Here is an 18847-nt window from a genome sequence, read left to right as displayed (position 1 = left end):
CTTCTTCCTCTCCCACTCCCTCTGCTTATGTTCCCTCTCTCGCTGGCTGTCTCTATCTCTGTCAAATAAATAAATAAAATCTTAAAAAAAAAAAAAAAAGTTTGTTTCTTGCGTTGCCTCGTTTTTCCCCTTTGCTCATTTGTTTCTTAAGCAAACTGATATCCTGTGTATTTGTCTTTCTCTGACTTATTTTGTTTAACATAGTACTCTCTGGCTCCATCCACATTACTGAAAATGGCAAGATTCCATTATTTTTATGGCTGATTAATATTCCATTGTTTGTATATACCACATCTTCTTTATCCATTCATCAGTTGATGGACACGTGGGCTGTTTCTGTAATTTTGCTATTGTGGATAATGTTGCTATAAATATCAGGGTGCATGTATCCCTTTGAATCAGGAATTTTGTATTCTTTGGGTAAACACCTAGTAGTGCAATTGCTGAATCAAAGGATAGCTCTATTTTTAACTTTTTGAAGAACCTCCATACTGTTTTCCACAATGGCTGCACCAGTTTGCATTCCCACCCAACAGTGCAAGAGGGTTCTCCTTTTTCCATATCCTCACTAACATCTGTTGTTTCCTGAGTTGTTCATTTCAACCACTGTGACCAGTGTGAGGTGGTATCTCATTGTGGTTTTGATTTGTATTTCCCTGACGAGTCGTGTTGAGTATTTTTCATGTGTCTGTTAGCCATTTGTATGTCTTCTTTGGAGAAATGTCCGTTCATGTTTTCTGCCCAGGCTCTGATTGGCTAACATCTTGTTGAGATTTTTTTCATCCATGTTCATCAGGGATCTTGGTCTATAATTCTTTTTAGTGGGGTCTTTGTCTGGTTTTGGGATCAAGGTAATGCTGGCCTCATAGAAAGAGTTTGGAAGTTTTCTTTCCATTTCTTTTTGAAACAGTTTAAGAAGAATACCTATTAATTCTTCTTTAAATGTTTGGTAGAATTCTCCTGGGAAGTCATCCAGGCCTAGACTCTTGTTTTTTGGGAGATTTTTTATTATTGCTTCAATTTTTGATTACTGATTCAATTTTTGATTATTAATTCAGTTTCTTTCCTGGCTATGGGTCTTCCTGTTTCAGTTTTGGTAGTTTATATTTTTCTAGGAATTGATCCATTTCTTTCAGATTGCCTAATTTTTTGGCATATAATTGTTCATAATATTCTCTTATAATTGTATTTCTTTGGTGTTGGTTGTGATCGCTCCTCTTTCAATCATGTTTTTATTTATTTGGTTTTCTTTCTTTCTTTCTTTCTTTCTTTCTTTCTTTCTTTCTTTCTTTCTTTTTCTTTCTTCTTTCTATCTTTCTTTCTTTCTTGTCTGGCTAGGGGTTTATTAATCTTGTTAATTCTTTCAAAGAACCAGCTCCTAGTTTCATTGGTCTGTTCTACTACTGTTTTTTTTTTTTTAATTTTTATATCATTGATTTCTGCTCTAATCTTTATTATTTCCCTTCTCCTGTTGGATTTAGGCTTATTTGCTTTTCTTTTTCCACCTCCTTTAGGTGTAAGGTTAGGTTGTGTATTTGAGACTTTTCTTGCTTCTTTAGAAAGGCCTGTATTGCAATATACTTCCCTGTATACTTCCCTGACTGCCTTCACTGCATCCCAAAAGTTTTGGACTGTCAGGTTTTGATTTCATTTGCTTCCATGTTTTGGTTTTTTTTTTTTTAATTCTTTAATTTCCTGGTTTACCCAGTCATTCTTTAGTAGGATGTTTTTTAACCTCCATGTATTTGTGGTCCTTCCAAATTTTTTCTAGTGATTGACTTCAGGATTCATAGCACTGTGGTCTGAAAATATGCATGGCATGATCTAAGTCTTTTTTTCTTTTTTTTTTTTGCCAGATGAGACATGATTTGTGACCCAGTATGTGATCTATTCTGGAGAATGTTCCATGTGCACTCGAGAAGAATGTGTATTCTGCTGCTTTAGGATAAAATGCTCTGAATGTATCTGTTAAGTCCATCTGGTCCAGCGTGTATTTCAAAGTCCTTGTTTTCTTGTTGATCTGCTTAGATGATCTGCCCATTGCTGTGAGTGCAGTGTTAAAGTCCCCTACTATTATTATATTATCAATGAGTTTCTTTAAGTTTGTTATTGATTTATATATTTGGCTGCTCCCAGGTTAGGGGCATAAGTATTTATAACTGTTAAGTCTTCTTGTTGGATACTTTTATTATGATATAGTGTACTTCTTCATCTCTTACTACAGCCTTTGGTTTTAAATCTAGTTTGTCTGATACAAGTATGGTTATTCCAGCTTTCTTTTGATGTCCATTAGCATGACAAATTGTTCTCCAGCCCCCCACTTTCAATCTGGAGGTGACTTAGCATCTAAAATGAGTCTCTTGTAGGCAACGTATCAATGGGTCTTTTTTTCTTTTTAAATCCATTCTGATACCATGTCTTTTGATTGGACCATTTAGTCCATTTACACTGAGTAATTACTGAAAGATATGAATTAAGTTCCATCGTATTATCTGTAAAGTTGCTGTTCCTATAGATTTTCTCTGTTCCTTTCTAGTCTTTATTACTTTTGGTTTTTCTTTCCCACTCAAAGGGACCCCTTTTAATATTTCTTGCAGAGCTGGTGTAGTGTTCACGTACTCCTTTAGTTGTCTTGGAAACTCCTCATTTCTCCTTCTATCCTGAATGACAGCCTTACTGGATAAAGTATTCTTGGTTGCATATTTTTCCCATCTAGCATGCTGAATATATCATGCCAGTCCTTTCTGGCCTGCCAGGTCTCTGTGGACAGGTCTGCTGCCAGCCTTATGTTTCTACCATTGTAGATTAAGGACCTTTTTTCCCTAGCTGCTTTCAGAATTCTTTTATATCTTTGTATTTTGCAAGTTTCACTATGATATGTCATGGTGTTGACCTGTTTTTGTTGATTTTGAGGGAAGTTCTCTGTGCCTCTTGGACTTGAATGTCTGGTTTCCCCTAGATTAGGGAAGTTCTCAACTATAATTTGTTCAAATAAGCCTTCTGCCCCCTTTCCCCACTCTTCTTCGTCCATGACTCCTATGATATGGATATTATTTTTCTTTATGAAATCACTGAGTTCCCTGAATCTACCTTTGTGATCTAATAGTTTTCTTTCCCTCTTCTTTTCAGCTTCATTATTTTCCATAATTTTATCCTCTATATCACCTATTCTCTGCTCTGCCTCTTCAATCCTCATTGTGATTATATTCAGTGTTTTGCATCTCAGTTATAACACTTCTTATTTCAGCCTAGTTTTTAGGTCTTTTACCTCTGCAACCAGGGTTTCTCTGGTGTCTTCTATGCTTCTTTCAAGCCCAGCTAGTAGCCTTATGACATTTGATCTAAATTCTTCTGCAGATATATTGCTTATATCTGTTTTGAACAAGTTCCTAGCAATGATATCTTCCTAACCTTTCTTTTGGGGAGAATTCCTCCATCTTGTCACTTTGGTTAAGTTTCTTTTGTGTGTTATGAAAGCTTGTTATGTTTCCTGCACCTCAGAGAAATGCTATATTAAAAAGAAGTCCTACACTGTCCAGGGCCTGGCATTTCAGGAGTGTTTCTGGTGTATGCTGTGTGCACTCTGCTATTGGGTTTTGGCTGCTCTTTCCCACTGGTCCGTCCTCTGCATAGTGCCTCCTTGCCTGTAGTGGGGAGTGTTTGGACCTTTATCTAGGTGTGCTTTGATTTGTTTGAAAAGCATGGAAAAAAAGACAGACAAAAAAAAAAAAAAAAAGAGGGGGGGGGGGAAAGGCCTGATTCAAAAAGAGAGAGAGAGAGAAGGAAAAAGAACAACAAAAAAAACCAAGCAATAAAAAAAACCAACTATAAGTCTGATTCCAAAGAAAAAGAAAGGAAAAAAAAAAAAGAAAAAAAAGAAGCCTGAGAAAGAAGAAAGTAAGAAAGAAAGAAAGAAAGAGAAAAAGGAAAAAACAAAAAACTATAAGCCAGATTCCAAAGGGGGAAAAAAAAAGAGTAAGGAAAAAAAAAAAAAATACAGCTTAGTGCTATTTTCACCAGAAGCGAAGGGGACACTGTGAGGCACTGTATGATCAGTAGACCCGGTGCAGGCATGTGCTGCCTGTGTTGCTGTCCTGGGGGAGAAGCGCCCTGCACCGGCTGAGTCAATCCTGCCCAGCTGAAAAACCACTTGCCAGGCACAGGGGGGCAGGGTTTGGTGTAAGCGGTTCCCACCGCTACTGGGGGCTGCAGTGTTGCTCTCTGAGGTCCGTGTAGTAGCAAGGGTAATACGGTGCCACCCCACTCTTACCCACAGACGGGGAATTTTACACCCCCTGCTGTTCAGAAGCCCTCACAGAAAAGTAAAGGCCTTCAGCATGTCTGGTGCCACAACTCTCCTGCCTTTTATCTTCAGTGTGGCTGGGATTCAAAATTCCAAATATTGAAGGAGGCGGCACCACTCGGATCTGCTCCATCGTCTGGATTAGAGTCCTGCTGCTCTCTGACTGGTGCCCTTTCTCCCACAAAGAGTCCCACGCCTGCATGGTGGATGGATTCTATGCTGTGGCACCATGAAAACCAGTGCCTGGATTATCCAGCCTCTTCACGCACCTTCGTCCCCTGCCCATGAAAGGCCATTTGTTGGAGCCTGCAGGATCTTCTGTCCTTTGAGAGGCAATATACCCTCTTTCCAAATGTACTCCAGGAATGGGAATGATCTCTCAGCGGAACCCAGGAGATCCCTGCACCACTTTGTGCATGCTCTGAACCAGGGCTCTCCTCCCCAGGAGTGCAGGCTACGGCTCTGCCTCGGTGAAAGTCACACACTTCCAAAACCTGAGTTTTGCAAAAAAAACCTGTGTACTCAGTTCCCATCTCCCCAGTCTGTGGTCTGAGCTTTCTTCTTGTGTGAACCCAATGCCACACACTCTCAAAACCCCCCTCCTTTTTTCCCTAGAGGAAAAGTTTCCTTCCCTGCACGTCTCTGAAGTTTTTGTCTCCCCCAATTCACTTCCATGCACCTTGCACCTGCCACACTGTCTCCCTCCAACCACGGAGATCCTATTTTCAATCCTCAGATGGATTTCCTGGATGTTCCAAGTGATCTGATCTCAATACAGCTGTGTTTGAGGGATGGGATGAGGAAAGCCCAGGCTCCGCCTACTTGTCTGTCTTAACTCCACCCCCAAAGATTTTTTAAAAGATTATTTATTTATCTATTTTAGAGACAGAGCGAGTGCAGGGGGGAGGAGGGGAGAGAGGGACAAGCAGACTCCATGCTGAGCACAGAGCCTGATATGGGGCTGGATCCCATGACATGAACTGAAATCAAGAGTCTGATGCTTAGCTGACTAAGGCACCCAGGTGCCCCATGATTTATTTTTTGTAAGTATTAATCATCTTCGATGAAAACATTAACAGGACAGGCATCTATTACAAAAATAAGCTATCAGAAAAAGAAAAGACTCAAAAGTAACTACAGAGTGAAACCAATTATTGTGACTTTATTACAATAGTTACAAACAATATTTTAATGGTAATCATATCACAATTACTCAAACTATATACAAATAGGTATTTATACAAGACTACATTTTAAAAAAAGAAAAAGCAATTAATGACAAAAAAAATCACATTATCAACAAGATTTTTTCTAAAAGTTATGGCCAATAACAAAAATTCACAGTTACTCTGAAAATATTTTAAAGATGCAGGAATCATATTGCACATAATACAGTATAAACCCTACAATTATAAATCCTACTGAGCAGATTTATATATTTGAATCTAGTTTTTCACAAAATGTACATTATCATGCAATACTTCACTGTATACAGAATGGTGGAACTAGAATAAACAGGTTAACTTACAAACTTTCAATATAATGGCCACAAAATTAGAGTTATCTTAAGTTATACTGAAAATAATTTTACTACACAAAAAGAAAAAAAAACCACTCCAGTGTAATAAAACTTAACGGACACAATCATAATTTGTTCACAGATCAAGTTATTTTTTTAGTGTTCTTCTTTGTCTTTTCCTTTCTTTTCCTTTTCATCCTGTAGTGCAGTACCAAGTTTTTTGATAAGAACTGACAGAACCTTGTCAAGTGGGTCCATGACTCCTCTTTGAAGCCATTTAGGAATAGTAGTCCTGGCATGATGAAAGCCCAGTTTTTGAAGGATATAATCAACACCTACTGGATCAATCTTTCTTCCAGTCCAAGAAATTAATCTAAAATTATAAATAATGGTATTAAGGAGTACAGTGCCATAACTCAGTCCTGAAGGCAGGTTCAAGAACATCACTAAGCTTCCATAACATGCTCAAGACAGACTCTTCTCTGGAGGTGCACCTGAATAAGCTACAATTCCTGGGTTTACTATAATGGCATTAAAAAATGTGATTATAAGTATTCATGAGAGCCTACATTCAGCAGTGGAGTTAACTGAATTTCATTTTGATTATTGTATTTTAGGCCTCTTAAAGTTACAGGGTCATCTTGACATTTAAATAACATCTGGTTCATTCTAAAAGACGTTAAGTTGATGGGAGGAATTCTTTTACAATGTGTACATATATCAAATTATGACACCATGCACTTAAAATATCTTACATGTTTTGTCAGTTATACCTCAATAAAGCTGAGAAAAAAAAGAGTTCAACATATATGTGGCATAATGGTGGGGAAAAAAGGCTAAGATTTCCTGAGTGTGCTATGTGCTAAACATGTTTGAAGGAGAACCATTTTCTCCCTACTCCTGGTATTTCCTTCTATACAGAGGAACCGCCATTAGTGCAATACTCTTGGCCTTTCTCTGCTCCTGTGTTAATGTCCTATATTAATGATGTATCTGATTGGCAAGTTAACTGAGGAACTGGGTTGTGCAGTTCAGTATCCTCTTCCCTACCTCCTCTTAAGAGCCACTCATTTTGGTCTATTGCTCCATGTAATAGGTTTCTCAAGGACAGGCGCCTAAGTAAGTTAGCTCCAGACTGTTCATGGCTGCCTGTGGCTAGATGAGTTCACAGGGATGCCGACTGCAGAACTCAAGGTGAGAGAGGGGCTGGCACACAACTCTGGTGTTCTGCGTGATGAAGACCCTGTAGGTAAGTCCAAACCTGGATTTTGCAGTAGAAGGTCACTGTTGCCAGAATCCAAACCACATTCTCTGTTATGAGCTTTATCACTATTATAACTGTCATTTTGATTTCCAGCTGCCTCTCTCCCACTGTTTCAACAATTGCTTCTGAACTTGGGTAGAGAAAAGGGGGTACGAAACACTGATCTGCTAAGACTCTAATGGTTATAAGCATTTTTCATTAATTAACTCATTTAACCATTGTAACAACCCTACAAGGTAGGTAAAACTGTTCACCAAATTTCTTATGAGGCGACAGAGGCAGAAATAGGTTAGGTCCTCTGGCCAAGACCATTTAGTTTACTATGCTATCTAGACCACTGGACTTAGAGCTAGAGCCCTTCAACATGCTCTCACCACTACACCATATTAACTAGTCTCTTGATGGTATGGGGGAGGAGGGAGAGGAAAGGGGGAAGGGGAGGAGGGAGAGGAGGGGGAGGAGGAGAAGAAGAATGGCAAATTAAACTTTCTTCACTCATTTGAAATTAAATGACAATTTCATCACATATTTACAAATACAAAACAAATTTCCTAAGTAGTTTTCTGCATTAGGATCTTTGCAATATTTTAATTTTGTTCTGCACTGACACTGTTTTGTTTTTTAAAGATTTGATTTATTTATTTGAAAGAGACAGTGAGAGAGGGAACACAAACAAGGAGAGTGTGAGAGGGAGAAGCAGGCTTCTCGCTGAGCAGGGAGCCCGATGCGGGGCTCCATCCCAGCACCTGAGCCGAAAGCAGACACTTAACCAACTGAGCCACCCAGGTGCCCCTGAGTATTGACACTGTTAATTCTTCTCATGAGTATATGTACTGTTAATTAATACCAAATTTTATTACATACAAATTATTAACACAAAGTCACTACTTTCTGCTTATATAGGAGTCCACTGTATAACGGATATTTTGTTGCTATGGAATTATTTTGTGGCATGTCTGAAATAATAACCTAAATGAAACCTGTATTGTTCTGCAGAAATGTTGTGCCAGAGTGTGATGGACTTTTTTTTGACACTGTTATTCCATGACTGAGACAGTCAAAAGCAGATGAGAGGAAATGGGGGAATGAAAGGAAGGCTGTGAATAGTAGCAATAAACAAGGACATACAATGCAAGCAAGTACTGCTAGTTACTGCAGCCATTATAAACGTGATTAAGTCGAGAGAATATTTTGAAATTTTAATATGAAAATAAGTTGATATAATTGGGATGAGGACTGTAGTAGAACATGTCTCTATAAACGAACCTGAATCTGACAGCATGAAATTCAACAATTCCGGGATGGTCCTATACCGCTTCGCACGCAGACAGAACCACCCTGTGCCATTGCAGGTTCTATTACACGGTCATGACATAGGTGAGAAGTGTAATGATTTCTTAATGATGATGTATGGCTGTTACTGTATCTTCCCAAACTAAGAAACACAAAAGTTTACTGCAGGTACCTCAAACACCTGAAAATAATATCCTGGTAAAAAAAGATGGTAAAAAAAATAACAGCAATGGTGGAAGCGGGGTTATTCTCGTATTTTAGTGATTAACTGACAGAACGTCACACAGTGGAGAGTGCCGAGCTAGTTGTGGTGTTTGTGCTTCTCCTGCCTTGGCACTAGAAGCACTTAAAAAGGCAGAAAGGAGCAGAAAATACAGCCAGAAGTTAGTGATGTTATAAGTAGCTAATTTCTAAAAAAGGTTTTTGGTAAACCACATTTAATTTGCCACGTTATTTATGACTTTTTTCTCATGATAATCCCAAATATATACACCCGCTACTTACCTGAGAGTGGGTTCTAGATGCCACGTGTTGCACATAAAATCTCTCCAGTCCACAGTAGTATAAGTGATGCCGTCCTCTCTGTCTTTGTCAGAGGAATTGTCATCATGTATAATAATTGGACTTTTCTGTCCTGGTCGAGTAGATAAAATCCGAGGTGGAAAAATGGCTATAATGAAAATGATAGATTAATATTACAAATATATATCTTATAAAGTTATTTTAAATCACCATATGAACAGTATTAATTGGCTCCATTTATCATTTTACTTATGAACCGGCCGAAGCCTCATTTAATTACCTTTCTGAAAAACTAGTATTTTTTTAAAAAAATAAGCCATAAATAACTGCCAGTAACATGTCATTTTTTTTTTTGAGGAATAGCATATATTTTACATATATCTGTGTGCTTAAACTAATGGTAAAGAATGCCAAGATTTATTTGATAGTAAGCATAGGGCACTGAAATTAAGACTTCCTAAAGACTGGCCACAGGTGGACATTTTTTAACAGCTTTATTGAAATACGATTCACATATCATACACTTCACTCACTTAAAGTGTACTGCTCCATAGTTTCAGGATGTCAATGTGTCTCTCCGTATATTTGAACACTGATACTAATTTAGGAGCTTTTTATGTAAGCAGTCTTTCATTCTTTATAGTGAATACTCAAATGTTTTATGAAAGAAATTCTTTTTAAGTTGGTGATCATAATATATATAAAATTAAAATAAAATCTGAGACAAAGGTAGCTTTCATTTGGCAAACTTCAGTATACGTAGCATTTCTCTTAGAGCATAGGTTTTCAAGACACAAACTGGATACAAAATAACTGATAAATTAGGTAAGATGATAGGCATTATGTAACTCTGGTTTTAACTTTATTGTGAATTAGCAGTAGGGATAACATATTGATTGGGAATGAGGCTAGGAATAAACCTGCCCTTACGTTCACAGTACAGAAGAAAATAGATGTCTTCAGTTACTGCCTGTTCACAGTCACTCTGTTTTTATTACTGGTAGTCATTACAGTTCTACAATTTATCTTGATGTTCTAGAAATATGTTGATTCTGGTCTAGCCTTACATGCTATTAAAGATTATTCTCAGGCATGTTTATGCTTATTTTGGTCAAAACTAATTGCTTTTAGTTTTTAATTACAAAATATACTTATAGCTATTAAAATATTTTTATTTATAACTGAAATCCCCAAAAATAATAACACTTGGTTATTGTAAGTCTGATAATCAAGTCCCCATTTCCTTCTTCCCATTGAAAGAATGTTATACAAGTTTGCTTTTCTACTTTTAAATATAATTTATATATATTAAATTAATTTCAGGTGTACAACATAGTCACTTAGCAATTATATATATTTTGAAATGCTTGCCATGGCAAGTGTATTACAACATTACTGACTATATTCCTTATGCTTTACTTTTCACCCCCGTGACTAATTTTATAACTGCAAGTTTGTAGCTCTTCATCCCCTTTATCCAGTTCTCCTATTTTCCCCACTCCTCTCCCCTTTAGCAACCACCACTTTGTTCTCATTGAGTCTGTTTCTTTTTTGTTGTTGCGCAACAATTTGTATTTAAAAAGAAAGTGGTTGTTTTTGTTTTTTTTTAACATGCACGGGTCATGGCGACCAAGACCAACACAGTATTTCATAAGATGACAAAGATTTCACATAATAACTACAAGAAAGAAATCTGGCAGGCTTTTATATAGACATAGACTAGAAAAGAATTTTCTGAACTTCACAGGTTTACTTAGAGGCTGGTTTTTTTCCACATTAAGTTTAAATATTAAGGCAGAGAGAAAAACAAGAGGATTACCAGGAACTGGTATATGTTGGTGCTCTAAGTGAAGACTGGATCTACTTATATATAATATTTCCTATTATACGGTTTCGGTCATTTAAGTTTCAACTGATGTCTCCTAAATTTCTTCCAGCCATCATTACTGATTTTACTCTCACTGCATTTTTGGCACATCTGGATTGAATAGTAATGGAGCAGCAATTCGATCTATGCTATGCTACTTTTGCATTGTTTTTTGATTGTCTGTTGAAATACCTGCTAGATAAATTTTATGTTTGCTCATTAGGAAAATGAAGTATTATAGGGTGACCTAAACAAATAGCATGTATTCCAAGCAATTAAAAAAAATCACATCTGTCATTTTACTACTACATATTCATATGTTTGTGCAATAAATACTTATTGGGTAAATAAAGACCATATATTTGGAGACCATTCCATATCATTATATTTCTGACCACCTCATTCTTTTAAACAGCTACAGAGTATTCCATTCCACTATATGGACACCATAATATAGTCAACCGATTCTATATGGATATTAAGGTCACCATATGTTTCCTAATGGACAAACATGTAACTTTCCAGGGGGTTAAACCAATGTTAGCTAGCTCATAAAAACAAAACACCACCACTGAAGTCTAAATTATTTATTTATAAAAAGATAATGTTCTCTGCATTCTAAACAGATTTATCTACTTATTTGATTAAGTTTTCCTAACAATGTATATAATTCATACTATTTTATTATGTAGTTGTTTCTTTAGCTATTTCACTTTGACTAGCAGTATTTTCTCAAAGAGATTTTCTTTCTCTTCCTCCTTTGTGAGATTCTCCTACAAGGCCTGATAATGTACATAACATATATGGAAGCATTTGTAAAGTATAAAACACCATTCAGTGTGAGGTATGTTTAGAAAAAGTGTCATGGACCGAGGAGATACTCAGAAAGTCTGTCACGTAGTTTTACTAATATATTATTTATATTAATTTCATTGATTGATATTTACAACTCAAAGGAAGGAGACACATTCCACTCATTTTATCATTAGACCAGACCATAAAAATCCATATAAATGGCACTGACAACTGCCTTTTCCGAAATTGGAAAGGAAAAAAAAAGAATATGCTACCCACCTTTTTCTTTTTCTTTAAGATAAGCTGACACTAAATCATGAAGAAACATGATGAGCTCAGCATCCATAGTCACACAAATGTGGTCAGTGAACTCTGTCACCACACTACATTCTACCTTCGGCTTCAGGCTGGCATCTGCAATGGCAAAGTTCTATAGTAAAAGATTTAATGAGATAAGTCCCTTTCTCTTCCTGGTAATAAGGGATTTACATGGGTTCATGCAAATGCATCCATTTAAATGCAACTATAGAGAACTGAGTGGTTTCTGTATGTGACTTACAAAAGATGTACAAAAGTACATGCCATTTATTCCTCATAAAAACCCTCTGAATGAAATCCTATTATTGTCCCCCATTTTACTGAGGAGAAAGAGGCACAAATGGATTAAATTATTTACCAGAAGTCAAATAGTTGGGAAGAAAATTTAGCAAATCAATTTCATCAGACTATATTACTATTACACAAATAACTTGTGAGAAAACAGCAATTCGAAGTTCCTTTAGAATTTTCTTAGTAACTTTGGGAACTGTTTTTCCACATACCCTGTAATGAAGGTTCCTGCGGTTCTTGAACATGAATGGATTTAAATTCAAGCTGCATCCTTGGTAATGCAAAGATAGTCTCTGTTTCATGATTATAGCTAGAACCTCCTCTGAATCCACTCAACAAACTAGAATTCTTCACTGTAGTGCTATTCTCAGTGTTATTAGCGTCAACATTACGAAGTAGGTTTAGCTCTATATGGAAAATAATAAAGACAAGAAGAATCAAATTAAACCAATAGGCATTGATAAGCTATAGCTTTCATGACACTATCATACACAGAAGTTTTATCATTTTAGAAGCTGAAAAATAATGACTCACATTTTTTAAAACAGAGCCATATAAAACTTTGGTCTTGAGAATAGTTACCTATATATATTTATCTATTTATATATGTTTATAAATAAATATAGTGATACATTTACATATATATGTAGTGTTTTACTTATATATATAGTGATGTATATCACTATTCTCAAGACTGAAGCTTTAAAACATGATTTTGGATAAATCTAATACATTTTGCTTTTCTTCCTCAAACTTTAAAATGAATACTATTTTTAACTAAATTTATGTCTAAATTTAAGAGTTTCATTTGGCTCAGAGTTCTCCGTAGATTGAAAACTTTACTCTTATATAGAATTTACAATTAAATATGTTCCTGACTTTGAAATAACGTAGAAGTCCTGATTTTCCCCAACATAAGTGCTATGGTTTTATTATAAAAATTAGTAGTTTTCAGGTACATGGGTAGCAGTGCAGTGTGCTAAGAGCCCTTCCATGGTATCCCAGCCAAAAAGAACCCCTCCTCTAAAATCTCTCTTTGGATGGTAGAATAGTCAGTACAGAATAGTCAATACATGCATAATCTTCTAATTTACTTCCTTATCCTCCTTTGTTCTTAGTACATTTTTAACAGTCTCTAATCCCTGGTGTTGCCTATGCCATAGTAACTATGTTTTCAGTGGGGCCCAAGTCATCTTTCCCATTTTGAAAGGTGGTTAGTTTTAAGTAAAACATTCAAGTCTTAGCAGGTGTCAATGTAGTCACCTTTCCAATACAGATGACATGATTGGTAAAATCAGTAGTATAAACTTGAACACAAAAAGAGCCACAAAATAAGAATTTCCCTGGCCACATTAATACAAGACTGGTGATTCTAATCAAATGGAAAAACTCATCAAAAGCACTCTTTTTAAACTTATTTCATAGGAATATTATTTAGTTTCATTTTATCCCAACCACCCCAAACCTTAAAGTTTGTGGCATTCTATTACTTAGTTGTGTAGTAACTTTACCAAACTTCTCATGTTTAGCATCACTACACAATGACTCTTTCTAACTATAATAAACTTCACTTATTTAAATCAACTTTATTTTCAATGTTTTCAGTTACATCTAAAATAACTCTTGGTCTATGAGATGTTGCACTACCAGGGTGGTGAATCAGGTACTAATATTGTTATTTATGTCATCATGAGTAAAATGAAATAGTTTAATTAAAGAAATGAAAATTCTCCCTCCACTTAAATTCTAAACACAGGCAACAGAGCCCCAAATACAGAAAACAAATCTCTCCAAAGAAATAAACTTTAACCTTCATTCCTTGTGGCTGTCACATAGTTGAACCATTCTTTTACACTCGCTACTCCATGGGGTGGGTTTTCATGGCGACGCCTTGTTATCTTGGTTATTGTTGCCATAGGACTTTCCAAAGCACCACATGGTTTGGTAACCATGGTATTATGGCCCAGATGAAAATCCAACGTTTGTACAATATACGTAGAATGATCACTAGAGCCTAGAAGAAAAAAAAGTTTATCGATGTTAACAAACTATATTTAGATGCAAGAAAATAGTTGCGGCTCTAGAGCAATGGACTTAGTTAACTCATACATAGATAAGGGAGGGTGTAAAAAAAGTGAGAAGAAAAAATTAAAAAATAGTTTTTCTTTTAGTTTTAACTGCATTTATCCCTGGTGATGAGCATCTTCATTTTTTAAGATGATGAGCATCAGCCATTTTTTTCCTTCATCATTAAGCAACCACAGATTAGGAAATTATAACTAAAGGAAGGAGGTTCATCACTGTAAATAGAGGTAAAAGCACAGCCTTACTGATAAAACATTTTATAATTTAATCTTGACTATTTCCTTAAACTACCACCATGGGTCTTTTATGTTTTTATAATATTTATAATAACGATTATTATGACTGTGGCCAGCCACAGCAGCAGAAACTTTCATCGCCTAAGTAAGGAACAGAATAAGACGGGAGTTCAGAACTCAGTCTTTTAACATGGTCCAGACTTTATAGATACTGACTTACTGGCAATGAACTCCCTGACATGTCAAGTACATGAGAACAAATAGAGTTGGACTTCAGAAATATAACAGAAACATACAAAAGATACGAGAAAGGAAAATTACTCTGTCATTTATAATCACATCAGAAGATAAGAAAAGGTAAAAGTTACAAATGTGTCCATTTACCGTCTTCCCAGATTTTCTGAGCTTCAGTCCAAAAAGCAATATTTGGTTCTTCCAAGTGAAAAAGGGCCCAGGATTTTGAACGGAAATTTGGACCATGAAAACAAGCTAGTGTCATATGATTTCCATGTAAGCTCATTGATCCTCCAAACTGCATTCCATTTTCTGGTAATGGGATCTGAAATAAGGATATGTGGCATCCTGATACCACCTTCAGTACTCCAGGCCAATGTCGATGATGAGCTGCATCGAGCACTGCAAGAAAACCAGAACCACTTATCCTCAAGCGCCTCACAAACACCCTGAAGGGCCAGTAGGAAGGCAGCACGTGGCTATTTTCTGTAGCTGAAGTGATGTAGGTAAGGGATGAAAACAATTCAATACCTGCTTAACATTAAGCAGAAGCTAATAGTCTGGGAAAAGATGCTGTGTAAGGACGGATAGAATTAATGAAAGTAGTAACTTGCTAATAATAATAATTACAACCAACACTTCTGTAATGATTCATGATTTACAAAGTGCTTGCATGAAATTTTACACAATTCTCACAATATTTCTGTAAATTAGGGATTTGATCTAGATTCCTTTCAGGTGAAACAGAAGAGGGGTTAAATGAACCAGTGACTTAAAGATCTAGAAATCAAATGGAGATCTCCTGGGTTGTTGTGGTTTTTTTTTTGGTTTTTTTGTTTTTTTTACTCACTTATACCCTTGCTACTGAAAAGTGAAGTCTGAGGACCAGCAGCAGCATCACCTGGCAGCTTGGTAGACAGAAAGAGAGACTCTTAAGTCCACCCTATACCTACTGTATCAGAATCTGCATTTTAATGAGATCTCCACGTGTTTCAGATACACATTAAAATTTCAGAAGCACTAATCAGATGTACGATTCATATTTATACTTCTCACTTATCCCAATAATGTCCTTTTTGGCTGTTTTCCACAACTCTTATTCCAGATCCAACCAAGGATCACACATTATATTTAATTAGCATGTCTCTTTACTTTCTTTTAATCTAAAACAGTTCCCTAAGCCTGGTTTGTTTTTCAAGACAAGGCCTTTTTTTAAGAATCTAGGCCAGGAGTTTTAGGGAACATCTCTCTAATTTGTATACACCTGACACCAATTCTAGTTTAAAGGAAATATAGCAACTAGAGGAACAAGATAAATGAACCTACAAGCAAACAACAGAAAAAGAAAGTTTAGAAGGTAGGACATTCTGCAAGTCAATTGTCTAAGTCTCTTCAACAAGTCAGGTCATTAAAAAAAGGACTATGCTGAATTAAAAGAGAGTAAAAGAACATTGCCAGATTTAACCTGTGATCTTGAATCTGGTATATTGGTTTGGACAAACCAGTTGTAAGAATAATCTTAGGTCAATTGTAGAATGTGACCAGAAGGCCAGAGGAGATAAATACTTAGCAAAATGGAAAACTGGATACTGTTCACTAGAAAAGGTTACGAAACAGTATGAACAATATTTTGGTAAAAAGTACATGGTTATATAGGTTTACAGAAAATTATCTGAAAGTGTATACTCTAAATTGTTCAGAGTGATGATTTCTGGGGTAATGTGTTATTTCTATTTTTGCTTATATGTATTTTCTAGGCTTTTCCAATGCACATGTACTGCCTCTGTGATTATAAAGAGTTATTTAAAATGATCCTGATTCTGACTACTTTTCACCACTTTTACCTCTCTCTGGTTAAAGCTGCCATCATTTGCTGCCTGGACTCTTCCGATGGCCTCCTTACTATAACTATGTGAGCAACAAAAGTAATCGAAATTACTGCAGCAGTCTCTACTTCCACCCTTCACCACTTGTAGTCTATTCTTCACACAGCAGCCAGAGTGATGCTTCAAAAAGGAGTACTTTAAGAAAAAGTAAATCCAACATGAAACCTGTTCAGAACTCTCAAACACCTAGCCATTATATTCAAAATCTTATCTGTGCCCATTCATGTCCAGCACTTTCCTACTTGCTCACTCTGTTCCACCAAAGTAGCCACCTTAATGATTCTCAAATAAGCCAAGTTTCTTCTACTAGAGGAGCTTTGCACTTTTCAATAGGCCCCTATACCCAGAACTCTCTTCCCCAGTAGAGATCTTTCTAGCCTAGAACTTTAAAAGGCTTCTCTGACACCTTTTCTGAACTAGCTAGCCTCACACACTATTATTCTTATCTCCTTTCCCTGCCTTTTTTGCACGTCCTTCTATCTGAAATTATCTGACATATTTAGTTAGTAAATTAATTATGGTCTATCTCTCCCATTAGAACAAAGGTTTTTGTAGGTACGAACTTTGTCTACTAGTAGATCTCCTATGCCTAAAACAGTGCTTAAGAATATAGTTGGTTTGCTGATTGAATTACTGAGTGAAATTAATAATCTGCCTAATATGACACAGCTGATAAATCCAAACTCAGACATTCTGATTCCACAGCCCATGCTCTAAGCCAGAACATGACATTGTCATAATTAGTATTCAAGAGCATGGAGTGAGTATGGTTAAAGGTGAGTTATGGCAGGGGAAGGAGGTAATACACAATGACTTCCCAAATGATGGCCTTTAATTCCAGTGGTGGGTAGGAAATCAGGTACTTTGCTGAGTGAATAGAATAAAGAGCATGTGGTTTACTTCGTAAGTATGGTACATAGATATTATTTTAAATGAAGACTGTAACAAACATTTAGTGAAAGATAAAGTATATATAAAGGCTTAGTTCTAATTCTTACATTGTTCTTGTGAACTTCTCTCTAGGTTATTAGTCATTGTCTTAGGTGGAAGATATGGAACAGGTCCCCAGGTAGACAGAGCTCGTTTGCTGGTGTCAAACTGTTGTGTGAAAAATTCCTGGAGCTTCATTCCTATTTTTATCAGGTCTGGTGTTGTTGATCTTGATATCATTACTTGGAAAATATCCCACTTCAAATCTCCATGGACAAATATTTCACTAAAGCATAAAACAGAGTTATCATCTATTTTATAGAAGATAGCTTAAAACAACAACAACAACAACAACAACAAGGAAAATTCCCTTCTCCACCCAGCTTTTTTATTCGTATTAGTTGCATAATATAAAATCTTTTGCAAGAAAAATGAATCATTTGTGTTTTCTCACTGTATGAGAGAAAACATATTAAGAGCAATCATACAAAGTATCCAGAAAGTAACATTTTACTAAATACCTTTTATCAGTCATGCTTGAATCCAGTGTATTATACAGATTTACTTTCCATTCATCCTGAAGCTTGAGATCAGCATTACTGAAGATACCCATGAGGATACTCGAGCCCATGTAATCAACACGGGCTTCAGTAGAACCCATAGTAATCTGAATTTTGTGACTAGGTTGCTGATTTGGATGTTCAGAAATATGAGCTAAAATAGAAAAAATAATTACTTTTCATAGAAATGCCTAATGGGGAAAACTTATCAAAATTAATTTTCAAAAACTTGTTTTCAGGTATAAAATTTCAACATACCAACCATCTCCAAAGCATTGACATCTATGGTCCCTCCAACTACTCCTCCTTTAGAATCCAACTGGGATCTTCCCAGACCAACGGACATGCTTATCTCTCGATCTCGATTACTTCCTACCGACAGACGGCCTTGGCTCTTCAAACCACTAGTTGTCCAACTGGAGAAAAAAAAAAAAAAGTGCTGTTAATTAGACATATAGCTTTCAATGTCATGAATTAAAACAGGAGTTAGAGGATTTTTAGAAAGTCTGACAAAACAATACATTTCTTAAAAAGCTGTGGTAAATGTTTGAATATTGATAATAAAAGCTTTCTACTTAGCTAGCAAATTACACTGTTTTCCTTATAATCTTCTCTTTTTCGAGTACATATTCCATGTTGTTTTATATTTAGGATAAAACCATTTTCAAGAGAAAGCAATTTATAGCTTTTTTCTACGGTCTCAAACATTTCAGTATTAAAAAGGTTTTAAATTGCTTTACTACA

General features: G+C 36.1%; 1 protein-coding gene across 17 annotated transcripts in view; it reads right to left on the bottom strand.

Annotated features, from left to right (window-relative positions):
* Positions 1–5445: 5445 nt before the first annotated feature.
* BLTP1 (bridge-like lipid transfer protein family member 1) overlaps positions 5446–18847 on the bottom strand; it is a 195615-nt gene continuing 182213 nt past the window's right edge. For 15 of the 17 annotated variants that reach the window (XM_057310047.1, XM_044384298.3, XM_044384302.3 and 12 more), the window contains 9 exons: positions 18362–18519; positions 18065–18257; positions 17612–17829; positions 14878–15129; positions 13983–14186; positions 12385–12579; positions 11843–11977; positions 8884–9049; positions 5446–6195 (listed from right to left, as the gene is read on the bottom strand). In XM_057310047.1, coding sequence (XP_057166030.1) covers positions 5979–6195; positions 8884–9049; positions 11843–11977; positions 12385–12579; positions 13983–14186; positions 14878–15129; positions 17612–17829; positions 18065–18257; positions 18362–18519 — 1738 coding nt within the window. In that variant the 3' untranslated portion in view covers positions 5446–5978. Of the gene's footprint in view, positions 6196–8268; positions 8522–8883; positions 9050–11842; positions 11978–12384; positions 12580–13982; positions 14187–14877; positions 15130–17611; positions 17830–18064; positions 18258–18361; positions 18520–18847 lie in introns of those variants that run through there. The other 2 variants (XM_048212126.2, XM_048212128.2) reach the window with 2 other exon arrangements.

This window comes from Ursus arctos, unplaced genomic scaffold (assembly GCF_023065955.2).
Source record: "Ursus arctos isolate Adak ecotype North America unplaced genomic scaffold, UrsArc2.0 scaffold_11, whole genome shotgun sequence".
In the NCBI taxonomy this organism is placed as follows: domain Eukaryota; kingdom Metazoa; phylum Chordata; class Mammalia; order Carnivora; family Ursidae; genus Ursus; species Ursus arctos.
This window is presented reverse-complemented; position numbering and strand designations above follow the sequence as displayed.